The sequence below is a fragment of the Phodopus roborovskii genome, unplaced genomic scaffold, assembly GCF_943737965.1.
Source record: "Phodopus roborovskii unplaced genomic scaffold, PHOROB, whole genome shotgun sequence".
In the NCBI taxonomy this organism is placed as follows: Eukaryota; Metazoa; Chordata; class Mammalia; order Rodentia; family Cricetidae; genus Phodopus; species Phodopus roborovskii.
The window spans coordinates 21,980,388-21,993,270 of NW_026126540.1; the positions used below are offsets into that span (position 1 = coordinate 21,980,388).

The 12,883-nt window shown below is 50.1% G+C and overlaps 2 protein-coding genes across 2 annotated transcripts; one reads left to right on the forward strand and one right to left on the reverse strand.

Annotated features, from left to right (window-relative positions):
* Nucleotides 1-1,465: 1,465 nt before the first annotated feature.
* Glmp (glycosylated lysosomal membrane protein) lies at nt 1,466-4,770 on the forward strand. Its single transcript, XM_051198948.1, has 6 exons — nt 1,466-1,613; nt 2,086-2,340; nt 2,523-2,723; nt 2,826-3,044; nt 3,911-4,164; nt 4,276-4,770. The coding sequence occupies exons 1-6, from the start codon at nt 1,497-1,499 to the stop codon at nt 4,439-4,441; spliced, it is 1,212 nt and encodes a 403-aa protein (XP_051054905.1). The 5' UTR covers nt 1,466-1,496; the 3' UTR covers nt 4,442-4,770.
* Nucleotides 4,771-5,401: 631 nt separating this feature from the next.
* Tmem79 (transmembrane protein 79) lies at nt 5,402-10,342 on the reverse strand. The gene is made up of 4 exons (XM_051198998.1): nt 10,195-10,342; nt 9,312-10,120; nt 8,871-9,084; nt 5,402-6,345 (listed from the first exon to the last, which is right to left on the reverse strand). Exons 2-4 carry the CDS (start codon nt 10,072-10,074, stop codon nt 6,132-6,134), a joined length of 1,191 nt encoding a protein of 396 aa, XP_051054955.1. The 5' UTR covers nt 10,075-10,120; nt 10,195-10,342; the 3' UTR covers nt 5,402-6,131.
* Between the last annotated feature and the right edge of the window lie 2,541 nt (nt 10,343-12,883).

A 12,883-nucleotide genomic window follows, 5' to 3' on the forward strand; every position in this document is an offset into this window, starting at 1 on the left:
CATCAAAAGGAACCCTCTGGGGTGTGTGGAGACCCTGTCTCAAAAAGTGTGTGTGTGTGTGTGTGTGTGTGTTGCCAGGGGACAACTTTCAGAAGCTAGTTTTCAATAAATACATCATCAAAAGGAACCCTCTGGGGTGTGTGTAATGCCAGAGGATAACTTTCAGAAGTTGGTTTTTTTCAGCTGGGCAATGGTGGCACATGTCTTTAATCCCAGCACTTGGGAGGCAGGGACAGGCAGAGAAACCCTGTAGGGAGTGGGAGGAATAGGGGGGAGGGTGTTGGTTTTCTCTTCCACCATGCAGGTCCTTGGGGTTGAACTCAGGTTGGCTTGTTTGTCAAGTCATTTACCTGCTGAGCCATCCCACAGGCCCCAGAACTTGAATTTCTGATTCTCCTGTTTCTACTTCCTGCCTTGGACCACCACTTCTTGTTTTTATATGGTGCTAGAGAGTAAACCCAGGACTTCATGCATGCCATCCTGCCCTTCTGGGCTTTGTTTTTGTTGTTGTCCTGTGTGTGGTTTGTTTGTTTGTTTTGCTTGTTTTTCGAGACAGGGTTTCTCTGTATTTGGAGGCTGTTCTGGGACCAGCGCTGTAGACCAGGCTGCCCTCGAATTCACAGAGATCTGCCTGCCTCTGTGTCCCAAGTGCTGGGAGTAAAGGTGTGCGCCACCAACGCCCAGTGGCTTGTTTTTTAAGATAGTTCTTGGTTCTAGCTGGAGCTGACTCTAATCCAGGCTGGCTTCAAACTCATGGTGGTCTTCCTACCTCAGTCTTCCAAAAGCTTAGATTACAGAAGCAAGCTACCACTCTTGGCTTGTTTCTGTTTTTTGAGACCACCATCTCAGGATTCATTAATTGTCATTACTATTATACATTTTTACCTTACTCATTTTATGTAGGCAATGAGTGACACGCATGCTACAGAATGTATGTGTAAGTCCGGGTTCAGCTTCTGGGAATTGTTTTTCTCCTTCCACCATGTTGGTCCTAGATATCCAATTCATGTCAAACTTGGGGCAAGCACCTTTACCCGCTGAGTCATCTCGCTGACTCCCCAAGTTTCTTTTTCTTGTTTTGTTTTCTGAGATAGGGTTTCTCTGTGTATCCTTGGCTGTCCTAGACCTAGTTCCTTTGAACAAGTTGGCCTCAGACTCACAGAGATCTACCTGCCTCATGCAAGCATGGGTCACCACCACCCAGCAAGGGTTCTTTTAAATCAATCCAATACAACATTTCCTCTCTACCATAGAGTGAGCACAGGTAACCTACCTGGATGGGACTGGCAGGGGCAGGAGTGTGTTTACACAGTTGGCCTGGAATGCCTTGCAACCTGATAAGGATAATGTCCCTACTTTTAGCTTGTGCTGACATCGTCGGTAATGGATGCGGTCTCTTTAAGAACTGGTTTAGTGGCCCGCCCTCTAGAGGGATCAGGAGGAAGGGAGTCATGTGACTCTGAGCCTATTCCGGCTGAGTTAGACTTAGTGGCTGTATGTGCCGCAGTTGGGGACCTTACTGGGGCTGGGTCCCCTGTGCCCCAATCCCATGGCTTCTTTTGAGTCTTGTGTGTACAGCTCCATTTGGCCTGCTGGGAGAAGAAACTCGCCAGGTAAGGGTTCTGGAACTAAAGTAATAGATGCTTCCAGAAATATAAGCTCTCTACGATGACTGGAATTGGGGCAACAGATGGGTGGAGGGTGGATGCAAGAGAGGTATCAGCCCAGCCAGCATGGAGCTATGAGTGATGGAAAGGATTGTGGAGGAAAGCATGCATGTATGACAGCTTCCTGCTTTCTGGTGATGTCAATCATGGTCCAGTTGTTATAGCACAGAAACAGGCAAGTTTGGAGATTTAAAAAGCCTTCTCAGCCCTGAGTCTTGACCTCCTCCCCAGGGTCAGGGTAATTCTGGATCTATCCTATTTCTTCTCAACCTTAAATCTGCCCCTGATTCCAGGATCCCTCGGTTTCCATCCATTACTTCTGCCTAGGCCTCAAAAGCCCTTGCTATCCCTGGCATTGCCCGGGGCCTGTGCTCCATCTCTGATCTTGTTCTCTCCATCCCACTACCCCATGCTCCAGGTATCCATGAAGGTTATTTCCGGCTGGCCAAATCCCCAGAACCTGCTTCATATCCGGGCAGTGGGCACCAACTCCACCCTGCACTATGTATGGAGCACCCTAGGACCTCCAGCTGTGGTGCTGGTGGCCACCAACACCACTCAGAGTGTCCTGAGTGTCAACTGGAGTCTGCTGCTGTCTCCCGATCCTCATGGGGCTCTGATGGTGCTCCCTAAGGACAGCATCCAGTTTTCTTCTGCTCTTGTCTTCACCAGGGTGAGGGAGCTGGAAGAGCTCAGAGAGAAAAGCATGGCCAGAATCCATTCTACCCCAAGGGAGAGGGAAGGGGTTAAGACAGGGTGGACAAAGTGGATGCAGTTTTGGGTGGGTTGAGTGGGAGAGATATACAGAGAAAGCCAGAGGGAGGCAAGCCCCATTCCACTCCACCCTGTCCCCAGCTGCTTGAGTTTGACAGCACCAAGGTGTCCGAGGGGGCAACCCAGCCCTCAGGAAAACCATATCCTCCGTACTCCTTGGCTGAGTTCTCCTGGAACAATATCACCAACTCCTTGGATCTTACTACTCTGAGTGCTGTTTTCCAAGGCCACCCTGTAGATGAGCATACTGGAGCATTTGCTAATGGCAGCCTGGCCTTCAAGGTAAGGTTGTGGGGAAGGAATTCAAAAAGCTGACTGATGAGGATGGGAGTACCCCTCAGCTCCATTCTCACCATATCCACATGGCCTCCTTCTCTTTCCTAGGTCCAGGCCTTTTCTGGATCTGGTCGACCTGCCCAGCCCCCTCACCTCCTGCACACTGCAGATTCCTGCCAGGTAGAAGTTGTCCTGGATGGAGCTTCTCCTCGTGGAAACCACTCCATATTTGGCCTAGAGGTAGTCACCATAGGCACTGGCCTTGACTGCCCGTCAGTGAAGGAGCTGCACTCCATCGACGATGAGTATGCACCAGCTGTCTTCCAGGTCAGGTTTCCAGTGGGAGGCAGATGGGTGGGAATATAAAGTGGGATGCTGTTAGCACCCCAGAAAAATCAACCAACCACTTATTATTTTTAAAAAAGATGTGTTATTTTGTATGTGGGTTTGCCTCCTATAGGGGCAAAATTCCACCCTGGAGCTGGAATTACAAATGGTTGTGAGCCTCCTGACATGAGTGCTGGAAACTGAATTTGGGTTTTTGCAAGAGCAGCAAACTCTCAGTCACTGAGCCATCACTCCAGCTGCCACCGCCCCCCCTTTTTTTTAAGGGTTTTGTTTGTTTGGTTGGTTGGTTTTTGGGGGTGAGGTGGAGAGGGCATTGGAGACGGTCTCCCTATGTAGTCCTGACTGGCCTAGAACTCTTGCTATGTAGACAAGGCTGACCTTGAACTCACAGAGATTCATATGCTTCTGCCTCCTGAAAGCTGGGTTTAAATGCGTGCATCACCACACATGGTCCCCGTTTATTCTTTAACAACACTTTCTCTGACTGCTTTTTGCATTGGGATGTGCTAATGTATTCCCTGACATCTCTGCCCTCCAAGGAAGCAGACAAAAACAGTTCTTCCTGATCTTCAGAAGGGTTTCTCCTTAACCTGGGGTCCAGAAGGAGCAAGGACAAAATGGCAAGCCTGTGGCTCTGCTCATCTCATGTACTCTCCAGAGAAAAGTGACTGGTCCCCCTACAACGAGCATGTCAATCCTAGAACAACACTTAGTCTTGGGGACTCTTGCTGGCCTCATTGCTTGTATTGCTAGTATTACTAGTGGCATGCAGTCTGGGAGAGGTGGGGAAACAGATTGGCACAGGCTGGTCCATCTCCCTCTGCCCCCTTTGCCTTTTTCTCCAGGTGAATCAGTTGCTGTGGGGCTCTTCACCATCTGGCTTCATGCAGTGGCGACCAGTGGCTTTCTCTCAGAAGGAGCGGGACCGAGAATCAGCCGTCCCCTGCCAGGCTTCTTCTCTTCACCCTACCTTGGCTTATTCTCTCCCTTCCTCACTAATTGTCAGAGCCTTCTTTGGGTCCCAGAATTTCTGTGCCTTCAATCTGACATTTGGGGATCCCACAGGCGCTGGCTACTGGGACCAACACTACCTCTCCTGGTAAGAATCAAGGATTTGGAGAGGTCACAGTGGACAAGGGCTGAGCCCCTCAGCCTTCCTTCCTAAGCTTGCTTACCTCTTTTTTTTTTTTTTTTAACCTTTTTGCTCTAGGTCAATGCTTCTGGGAATGGGCTTCCCTCCAGTGGATGCCTTATCTCCACTAGTGCTCGGAATCATAGCAGTGGCCCTGGGAGCTCCAGGGCTCCTGTTGCTGGGAGGAGGCCTGTTTCTGCTGCTGCGCCACAGGCAGTATTCAGAGTACCAGTCCATAAACTGAAACCTACTCTCCAGAGGGAAGGGCAGGACCACAACTGCCTGGTTGTGCCTCACACTATTGGAGAGTAGAGGGTTAGTATTGTGTCTGCTTTTCTGCAGAATCTCAGAAGCCAGCCTCAACTTACTGGGGGCTCCGATTGATGTCCTTCCTCCCCTAGGGAGAGGCTAGGATATTGGTAAAAGGAAGGTACACCACTGATGTTTCCCTCTCTGTCATTTGCCATTCCCATTTCCCATGGCTAAAACTTGAAGACCTACAATGAGAGTGACTGCCCTAAGGGGCATGAAATAGACAATTTTTTCCCATAAAAGATTCTAAAATCTCTTTCATTTTTGAATTAGATTTATGTATTTTATTATATGTGTGTTTTGCTTGCTTGTATGGTGTATGGATGTGTACTTTGCATGTGCACGTGTGTGTGTGTGTGTGTGTGTGTGTGTGTGTTGTATTGTGTTGCCTGTGGAGATCAGAAGAGGGCACTAGGTCCCTGGAACTGGAATTACAGATGGTTGCTGTAAACCACCATATGGGCAAAGGAAATTACAGCAGGGTTCTTTGCAAGAGCTCTTAACCACTGAGCCACCCAGATTCCAATCCAATCTCTCTCTCTTTCTCTCTTTGAGACAGTGTTTCTCTGTGTAGCCCTGGCTGTCCTGGAACTCACACCATATATAGGCCTAGCCTCAAACTCAGAGATCCCCACCCCCCCCCCTCGTCCCTTCCTCCCTAGTGCCGGATTAAAGGCAGGTACCACCATGTCTGGCTGCTTTCAGCAAATGAGAAGACTGAGAGAGAGTCTTGGAAGGCAATTTCTATTTGAGGGCACATTTTCTCACCAATCCCCGTGGTCTCCCCCAAAGCTCTTATCAACCATGCTCCACGCCTTGGTCTTGATGCTTAGGAGTTGATTTGTGCCCTGGGGAGGTGGGGGTCGCAGCCCAGGAAGAAGGAGGCATGAGAGGCAGGCAGTGATTTATTACATACTCACACATATGTACTGGGCAAGCAGGCACTCTGCCATCCAGCCATTACATGTGAATATATACACAGTTCTTCTGGAGGGTTCATCTCTCTGCCCCAGCCCCCCCACACACACACTTTTAAAGTGGAATTTCCTGGAAGTTTGAGAAGTAGAAGGTTACAGGGACCCATGTAGGTTGGGAGAGGGAAGGCAACAGCTGTACTAGTCTTGACTGAGGTAAAAAGAATCTTGAAGCCAGTGATAGAGAGGGTCTTGAATCCAGGCCCCCTAGGGAGGTTTTCATCTAGTGTCAAAGATGTCGAAACCCTGACCTGATGTGATTCCAAGCTCTACCCTTGGGCCTGGGCAGTTTCCCATCTCCTTGACTTTCATCTATACAGCTAGCAAAGACAGTCTAGGTTGGGCTGCAGCTCTGCACCTCTGGCCCACAGGAAACTGGGTAGTGAGGTAGCCATTCAGCCTTACTTAGCCTTAGTGTGGCATAGTGGGAGGCCGAGGAGGAAGTGTGTGTCTCCAGTTTCAGGCTCTCGCACTCCAGGAGTAAAGCAACAGCTAAGAGAGAGCTGGGGTTTCTGGTCCCTGCTGGATGGGGCTCCTATGGGGCAGTAGCAAGGTTCTTCACATTGAAGGTCCATGACCTGGGCAAAGATCAGGCCTGCAATTGTTTCAGGGAAGCACTAAAAGTCCCCTGCACAGCCCTAGGGCAGCTCAGCCCCATGAGCGAGGCCTGTAGTCGGAGACGGATCGCATGTGGTCAGGGTAGTCCAAGCGGCTCTCAGAGGCAGTGAGCATGCGCTCTGGCTCCACCACGAACATGTAGTAGAGGTTCCACATCAGCATGGCCAAGAGCGGCAGGAAAGTCAGCCCGTAGCCAAAGCCTCGGAAGGAGCGGCCCACAGCAAAGGTCAACCAGTAGATCAGTCTGTGGGGGCATGACAAGGGTTATCTCCTCTCCAGGGCCCAGCCAGATGGGAGCAGGTGCCACGCTGGTGCTACAAAAGTGTGTGTGTGTGTGTGTACATATATATACACACATACATACATACACACATATATATATAGTTTACTTTCCCACATCTTTGAAGTGAGAATATCATTCTTGTCTTCTCTTTTATTTACTATTTAAAATTAAAGTGAACAAAATTAATTTCATTTTTTTGTTGTTTTGTTTTGAAAATAGGGTTTCTCTGTGTATTAGTCCTGGCTGTCCTGGAACTCACTCTGTAGGCCAGGCTGGCCTCAAACTCAGAAATCTGCCTGCCTTTGCCTTCCTGAGAGCTGGGATTAAAGGCATGTGCCACCACCATCCGGCCAATTTCTTTCTTTCTTTCCTTCCTTCCCTCTTTCTTTTTCTAAATAAGATTTATTTATTATGTACACAGTGTTCTGCAGGCCAGAAGAAGGCACCAGATCTCATTACAGATGGCTGTGAGCCACCATGTGGTTGCTGGGAATTGAACTCAGGAACTCTGGAAGAGCAGCCAGTGCTCTTAACCTCTGAGCCATCTCTCCAGCCCCTGAACCAATGAATTTATTTTTTAATTAAGTGTTCATTATGTGATTCAGAATTAAATGACAATTCAATTTCAATGTTCTCTTCCCCTGTTGAGTGGTGGTACCACATACCTTTAATCCTAGCACTCAGGAGGCAAAGGCAAGCAAATCTCTGAATTTGAGGCCAGGCTGGTCTCCAAATCTAGTTCCAGGATGGCCAGAGCGACACAGAGAAACCCTGTCTCAAAAAAACAAACAACAAAGATTGCCTCCCTCTTTTCTGATCCCCACTCTGTTCTCCCCAACTCCCGCCCTAGGCATCCAGTTCTACAGTTTCTTGAGTCATTCCTATTTTGTAGATATTAACAAAAACTGGTTTGTGGTCCAGAGCTTCACAAAGCTAGGCAAGTGGTCTCCCAAATGAAGGGATTACAGGTGCGTTCACCAGAGCCCTCTACACGATAGGCACATACTCTGTCAACTGAGCTCCATGCCTAGCGCAGTGCCTGCCCTCACTCTCAAATGTTCTGTTTGTTCACTTTTGGTTTGCTCTTGAGCTAGAGTCTCACTATGTACCCTGTATGTCCTCGAGCATGTACTGATTCTCCTGCCTCTGCTTCCTGAGTGGTGGCTGGGACCACATGCCACTGGCCACCTTTGCACATCCTGTCCCTTTCTCTTCCTTAGACAGCTCCAGTGTGGTGTCCCAGACTTTTAATCCCAGCACTCAAGAGCCAAAGGCAGTTGAAGCCTAGTCTACATAACAAGTTCCAGGACTTCTTGAGTTTGTCTCAAACAAAACAAAACAAAGGCTCACTTTCAATAATGGTTGGTTTGAGGCCAGCCTGAATTACATATTTTCAGCCAGTGTGGGCTACATTTTGAAATTCTGTCACAATAAAATAAAATTCCCTGATGACTCCAAATTGAATGAAAGTAATGAGAGTGAACTAGCCTCTGGGTAAAGAGGTCAGTGCCCCTAACCAAGGTTCTGCTCACTAACAAGCAGATTTCCTGCCAGAGAGCAAAGGGATCTGAGCCATTTAAGTGCAGTGACTGATCTGTGTTGTTCAGAGTCTAAATCCAGAAGGTCTATGTCAAGACAGTTAATTTCCTTCCTTCCTTCCTTCCTTCCTTCCTTCCTTTCTTTCTTTTTGTTTTTGAGACAGGGTTCAGGAATTCTCTGTGTAACCTTGGCTGTCCTGGAACTTGGAACTCGATCTGTAGACCAGGCTGGCCTCGAACTCCCAGAGATCCACCTGCCTCTGTTCTTTTTGGGTTTTGAGACACGGTCATAGTTTTGTTGTACTGTCCTGTACTATGCAATTCAGGCTGGCTTGAACTCTTGGCAGCTCTCTTTTCTCAGCCTCCCAAGCACTGCGACCGCAGGCTTGAGAGAGCACTATATCAGCTTTAGGGCAGTTTTTAGCACTGTATAAGGAAGGACTTTCTAGCAATTAGAACTCTCAAACTTGGGACAGGGTGTGGTGGTGATCCCAGCACTTGATTGACTGACAAGAGGATGGCCAAGAAGTTTGTGTCCTGGCTGCATGGTGAGATGCGATTGTCTCAAGCAAAATAAAACAGGAAATGTCCCACATAGCCAATTTTTAAAGCCATCTGAATAGAGTGTCACAGACTTGAGGAGTGCCTTAGAGGACATGCTAAATGACACCTGAGCTAAATGACACCTGAGGTTAGGGTGGTCGGTCCTGTGCTTAGGTGTATGGGGCGTTCAAAAGCTCGCCATTGGCACGCCTCTGTGATCAGCTTCTGAAAGTAAGACAGGAACTAACCACTGGCTACTCAAGTAAGGTGCAAGAGACAGGATAGACTGACTAACCTCTGCATGGTGCCCCAGCAGAAATCCCTTGACCTCAGACCTTCACCTTCAGCCCCTTCACTTCCCTCATGCCTACCCTACCCTAGCCACCATAGATAGCCCCTACTCACCGAGATATTGCAAACAGACCAGTGAGCAGGGGAAGCAGCTTGAGGGTGTCCTGGGGTAGATAGGTGGAAAGGACGGCCATATTAAAGAAGTAGAGGATGAAGAGCTGCACAGACTGGGCCACATACTGCCGGTGGATCTCTACTTCCCGCCTTGGCTCTCCGAAGGGCCGGAGGGCAGAAAAGCACAACAGGCTCAGCCCATACACAAGGAGCCCTGGCAGGGGAGGAAGCACACACCGGGTCAGAAAAGGCAGGAGGGCTGGGATGGCTTTCTCAGAGGATGGTTCTTGGGTCAGGACTGTGGAGAGAACACAAGAGCTCTCTGGAAGAGAGGTGGCCGGTTTGGGACATCAATGGTTCCAGCAGAATGAAGAGAAACCACCCCAACCAGGCCTCTCTAGCCTGCTTCCTAGGTAGCCCTTCTCCACGGCCCAGACTCACCTAGCACGATGGGGAAGGTGGCAAAGACCCCACAGCGTAGGGTGTAGATCAAGCGGGAGCTCATGGTGGGCAGCCTGGGAGCATCGAATGGCAGGAAGGCGTATGCTCCATACAAGAAGCACGGGAAGAAAATGAGGGCAGCCACCACCGAAGCTACAGCCCTCAGCGCCTCACGTCCTCCACAGCTCCCACAGCCCCCACAGGACCGACCAGGGGGTCTCACAACTGCTTCAGCCCATTTGCACTCTGGAGGTTCAGGGTGGCTGAGTCGGGCTGGCAGGAAATTCCTTCGCTCCATGCGCTCCTGTGGCCTCCGCTCAATGCACTGTAGATCAATGGGCACGAAAGCCCTAACCGACTTCTCAAGGAGCAAGTTGGCATCATCTTTGAGTAGTGGTTCTTCAGACTTAGTAGTGAGTGGTTCCTCCAACTTAGTGAGTGGCTCCAACTCTAGGGGCTCTGGTTCAATATCTCGCCAGCCTGGAGGATCTGGAAGTGGGGCGCTGGGCTGGGGGTCAGTTCCCCAGGGCAAAGTCGCAGCCTCGCTTACAGTGCTCTCCAGACCGTCCTCAGGCCCCTCTCTGACCATGGGAGACCCAACTGAAGACCCCACTCTGAGAGACTCAGCTCCAGGGGACTCGGTCCCATCTTCTCCCTCTGGCTGCCGGCCAGTGGGGACTGGCGCCTGCGGTGGGCCCTTCTCTGGTGCCTCGGGTCCCTTCATTTCTAGCAGGGCCAGTGTCTCCGGTTCCGGTTCTGTCATCGTGAAGAGCCTTCAGTTCTAAGGTCTGGTACAAGGTGATATCATCCTAAAGGGAGTGGGGTGAGTTCTGTGAAAATGCCCGCCGTCTGCCCCAGAACAGTTCCTCAAACTGGAACTCACCAGAGCAGCCGGCCTCATGGGACTCCACCATGTGAAGGAAGGTAGGGAGACAGAGGGCAGCAGGAGGAGCTGAAATGGAGGAGCGATTTCAAAAGAAATGCCATCCAGCAGGACAAGGGTGAGTCAGGGGACACAAGCCCTGGCAGCTGTGGCCTCAGTCTGTGTCCACACCTGCCTCCTGTTCTCTGCACCCAAACCCCTGGATTCGAGGCCACCCTAGCTTTGGAATGGGCTGAGAGTTTCTTTACAACTGAGAATCATCCTATAGAGAAACTGCCCTTTCTCCCTTGCACTTGCCCTTTGCCCTGCAGATCCCTGCCCGTAACTCTTGGCAAGCGAGGCCAGTTGCCAGATATTGGGTCCGGTCCCTTAGTCCCAATTCCAGGAACCAGCAGCCACTCTCTAAACTCTACCCTTGCCAGGGTTACCCTTCAGCCAGGCTGAGCTCCACTTGGACCTTTCAGCTCAAGTAGCTGTTCCCATGCCTTCCTCTTGTCTTCCTTCCCCCCCCCCCCCCCCCCCGCCACTCTGCGGTCACTGCTTCCGGTTAGGTCTCCTCTTCATTCCCCTCTAGCGCCCCTCCTACCCCTGCCCTTTAGACCCATGGTACCCTCTTACTTTACATCTGTGGCTAGGCGGAGGATCCCCGGAAAGGAACTGCCCAGCTCCTGGCTGGCTCTGCAAGTATTTGGCAGTCTCCCTCCCCTTGCCTGTGTCTCCAAACCTGTCTGACCAGAGCAGGTGGGGCCCAGATTAAAGGCGCAGGCCCTGCCGTACAGAATCTGTGGACTGGAAGAGCTGTGGAGGACGACGTCATCCTTTTTGAAAGTCAGGGTGCAGCTGGACATAGAGGTGTGGAGTTTTGGTGTTCTGGGATGTGTAAGAACTTCCAGTTCAGTAAGCATCAGGAGAAAGGGGTCTGTATGCCAAAGGGTACTTAAAATAAGTTGGGGGGGAAAGGTGCCTTGTAAGTTTGCTCATTCTGTGAATGTTTATTGAGTATCTATTAATAATGTGCTATTCTTGTGGTATGCACACCTTTTTAATCAGCACAGGAGGCAGAAGCAGGCAGATTTCTATGTGTCTGAGGACAGGCTGGTCTAGAAGACAAGCTTCAGAACACCCAGTGTAAGGATCCAAGCATTATGCTTGTCTGCCCCTGTCACCTGGCAGAATGCACTCAGGCAGTACCCTGGTCAGCCCAGGTGCAAAGGACCCCTTTAAAAGAAAGACCTCGGCCCCTTTAGACTTTCTCGCACTCTTTCCTGCCGTTCCCTGGGGCAGACAGGGCTTTTCCTGTCTCCGTCTTCTCTCCTCTCTCTGTCTCTGGGTCTCTTTACTTCTTTTCTCCCCAGTCTTTCCCGTTCTAATAAAACTTCTCACTAAGTTCTGTCTGCCTGGCATGTTTGTCCCTTGTCTTGAAATAAAAAAAAATACAAAACAACAAACCACACTGAATCCGTATGAGGGTTTCAGTAGGGAAAGCCTCTCTAAGGTGACATTTACGTCAAAACGCAATGGGAGCTCAGGAGCGACTGTTGTTTGTAGAGGAACTGCAAGTGAAAGGCCAGCAGAGGGAAAAGACTTCATGCTGTCTTAGGGACAGAAAGGCTTGGTGGCTGCAGCCAGGAGCACAGTGGTGTATACATTGCCATGATAATGTGTACACACACCGGACCCCAAACACCTTGCTTTTAGCTTGGGTTTCTGGTTAAGAAAGCAATAGAGCTGGCAAGATGGCCTATCAGGTAGGGAGGGGCACTTATGACCAAGCCTGATTACCTACCTGAGTATGACCCCTAAGAACTACATTGTGAAGAAAAGTGACTTCCCCACACATGTATACACATAAGCCATAAATAAATGAACGTAGTGTTCCTGGGAGGAATTCCTTAAACAAACAAAAACCCACTGTCCCTCCTCCAGCAGCCATCAACTCCCAGCGCTCCTCCCCACCTCCACGCTGGTAGTGTGGACAGGTTCCATGGCAGGCGAGGGTGACGGAGGCGGTGCCAGGCAGACAGAGCTTGGGTGAGAAGTTTTATTAGGAAGGAGAGGGAGGAGGAAGAGAAAAGACGTAAAGAGGCACAGAGAGGACAGAAGAGAAGAGGGAGACAGGAGCAGAAAGTGTGTGTGTGGGGGCGGGGTCTGTCTTTTAAAGGGGTCCTTTACACCTGCGAGCAGACTAGTACTCATGGGACCCTGGGCTGACCAGGGTACTGCCTGAGTGCATTCTGCCAGGTGACAGCGGCAGGCCAGCGTAATGCCTGAGTCCTTACTGGTAGTGTGCACACAGTCTCAGGTGCTGTGAACTCCTGTGTGCACGGCCATGCCTGGCAAATACTGTTTTGATGCACATATCCACTACCTCAGGCTCAAAGCTTTTCGCTGCCCCTCCTCTGCAATGATTTCTGTGTCTTGGGGGTAGCTGTCCTATTTAATTAGTTCGTTTTTATTTTATGTGCATTGGTATTTTGTCTGCATGTGTCTGTATGAGGGAGTCGGATCTCCTGGAGCTGTCATGTGGGTGCTGGGAATCGAAACCAGGTTCTCTTGAAGAGCAGCCTGTGTTCGTAACCGCTGAGCCCTTTCTCCATTCCCTAGCTGTTCCGTTTAGAGCTGAGCACTCTACAGTCTCCTTTTTCCTCCCCTGAAAACTTTTTTTTTTTTTTAAATCACAACTTATCTC

Bases quoted from the DNA above. Each gene is read 5' to 3' on its own strand.
- Glmp (XM_051198948.1), top strand. From the start codon at position 1,497: ATGTGCCGCAGTTGGGGACCTTACTGGGGCTGGGTCCCCTGTGCCCCA. The intron at 1,614-2,085 runs GTAAGGGTTCTG...CCCATGCTCCAG, and splicing joins TGGGAGAAGAAACTCGCCAG to GTATCCATGAAGGTTATTTC. The intron at 4,165-4,275 runs GTAAGAATCAAG...TTTTTGCTCTAG, and splicing joins GACCAACACTACCTCTCCTG to GTCAATGCTTCTGGGAATGG.
- Tmem79 (XM_051198998.1), bottom strand. From the start codon at position 10,074: ATGACAGAACCGGAACCGGAGACACTGGCCCTGCTAGAAATGAAGGGA. The intron at 9,085-9,311 runs GTGAGTCTGGGC...CTCCCCTGCCAG, and splicing joins CACCTTCCCCATCGTGCTAG to GGCTCCTTGTGTATGGGCTG. The intron at 6,346-8,870 runs GTGAGTAGGGGC...ATGCCCCCACAG, and splicing joins GGTCTGTTTGCAATATCTCG to ACTGATCTACTGGTTGACCT.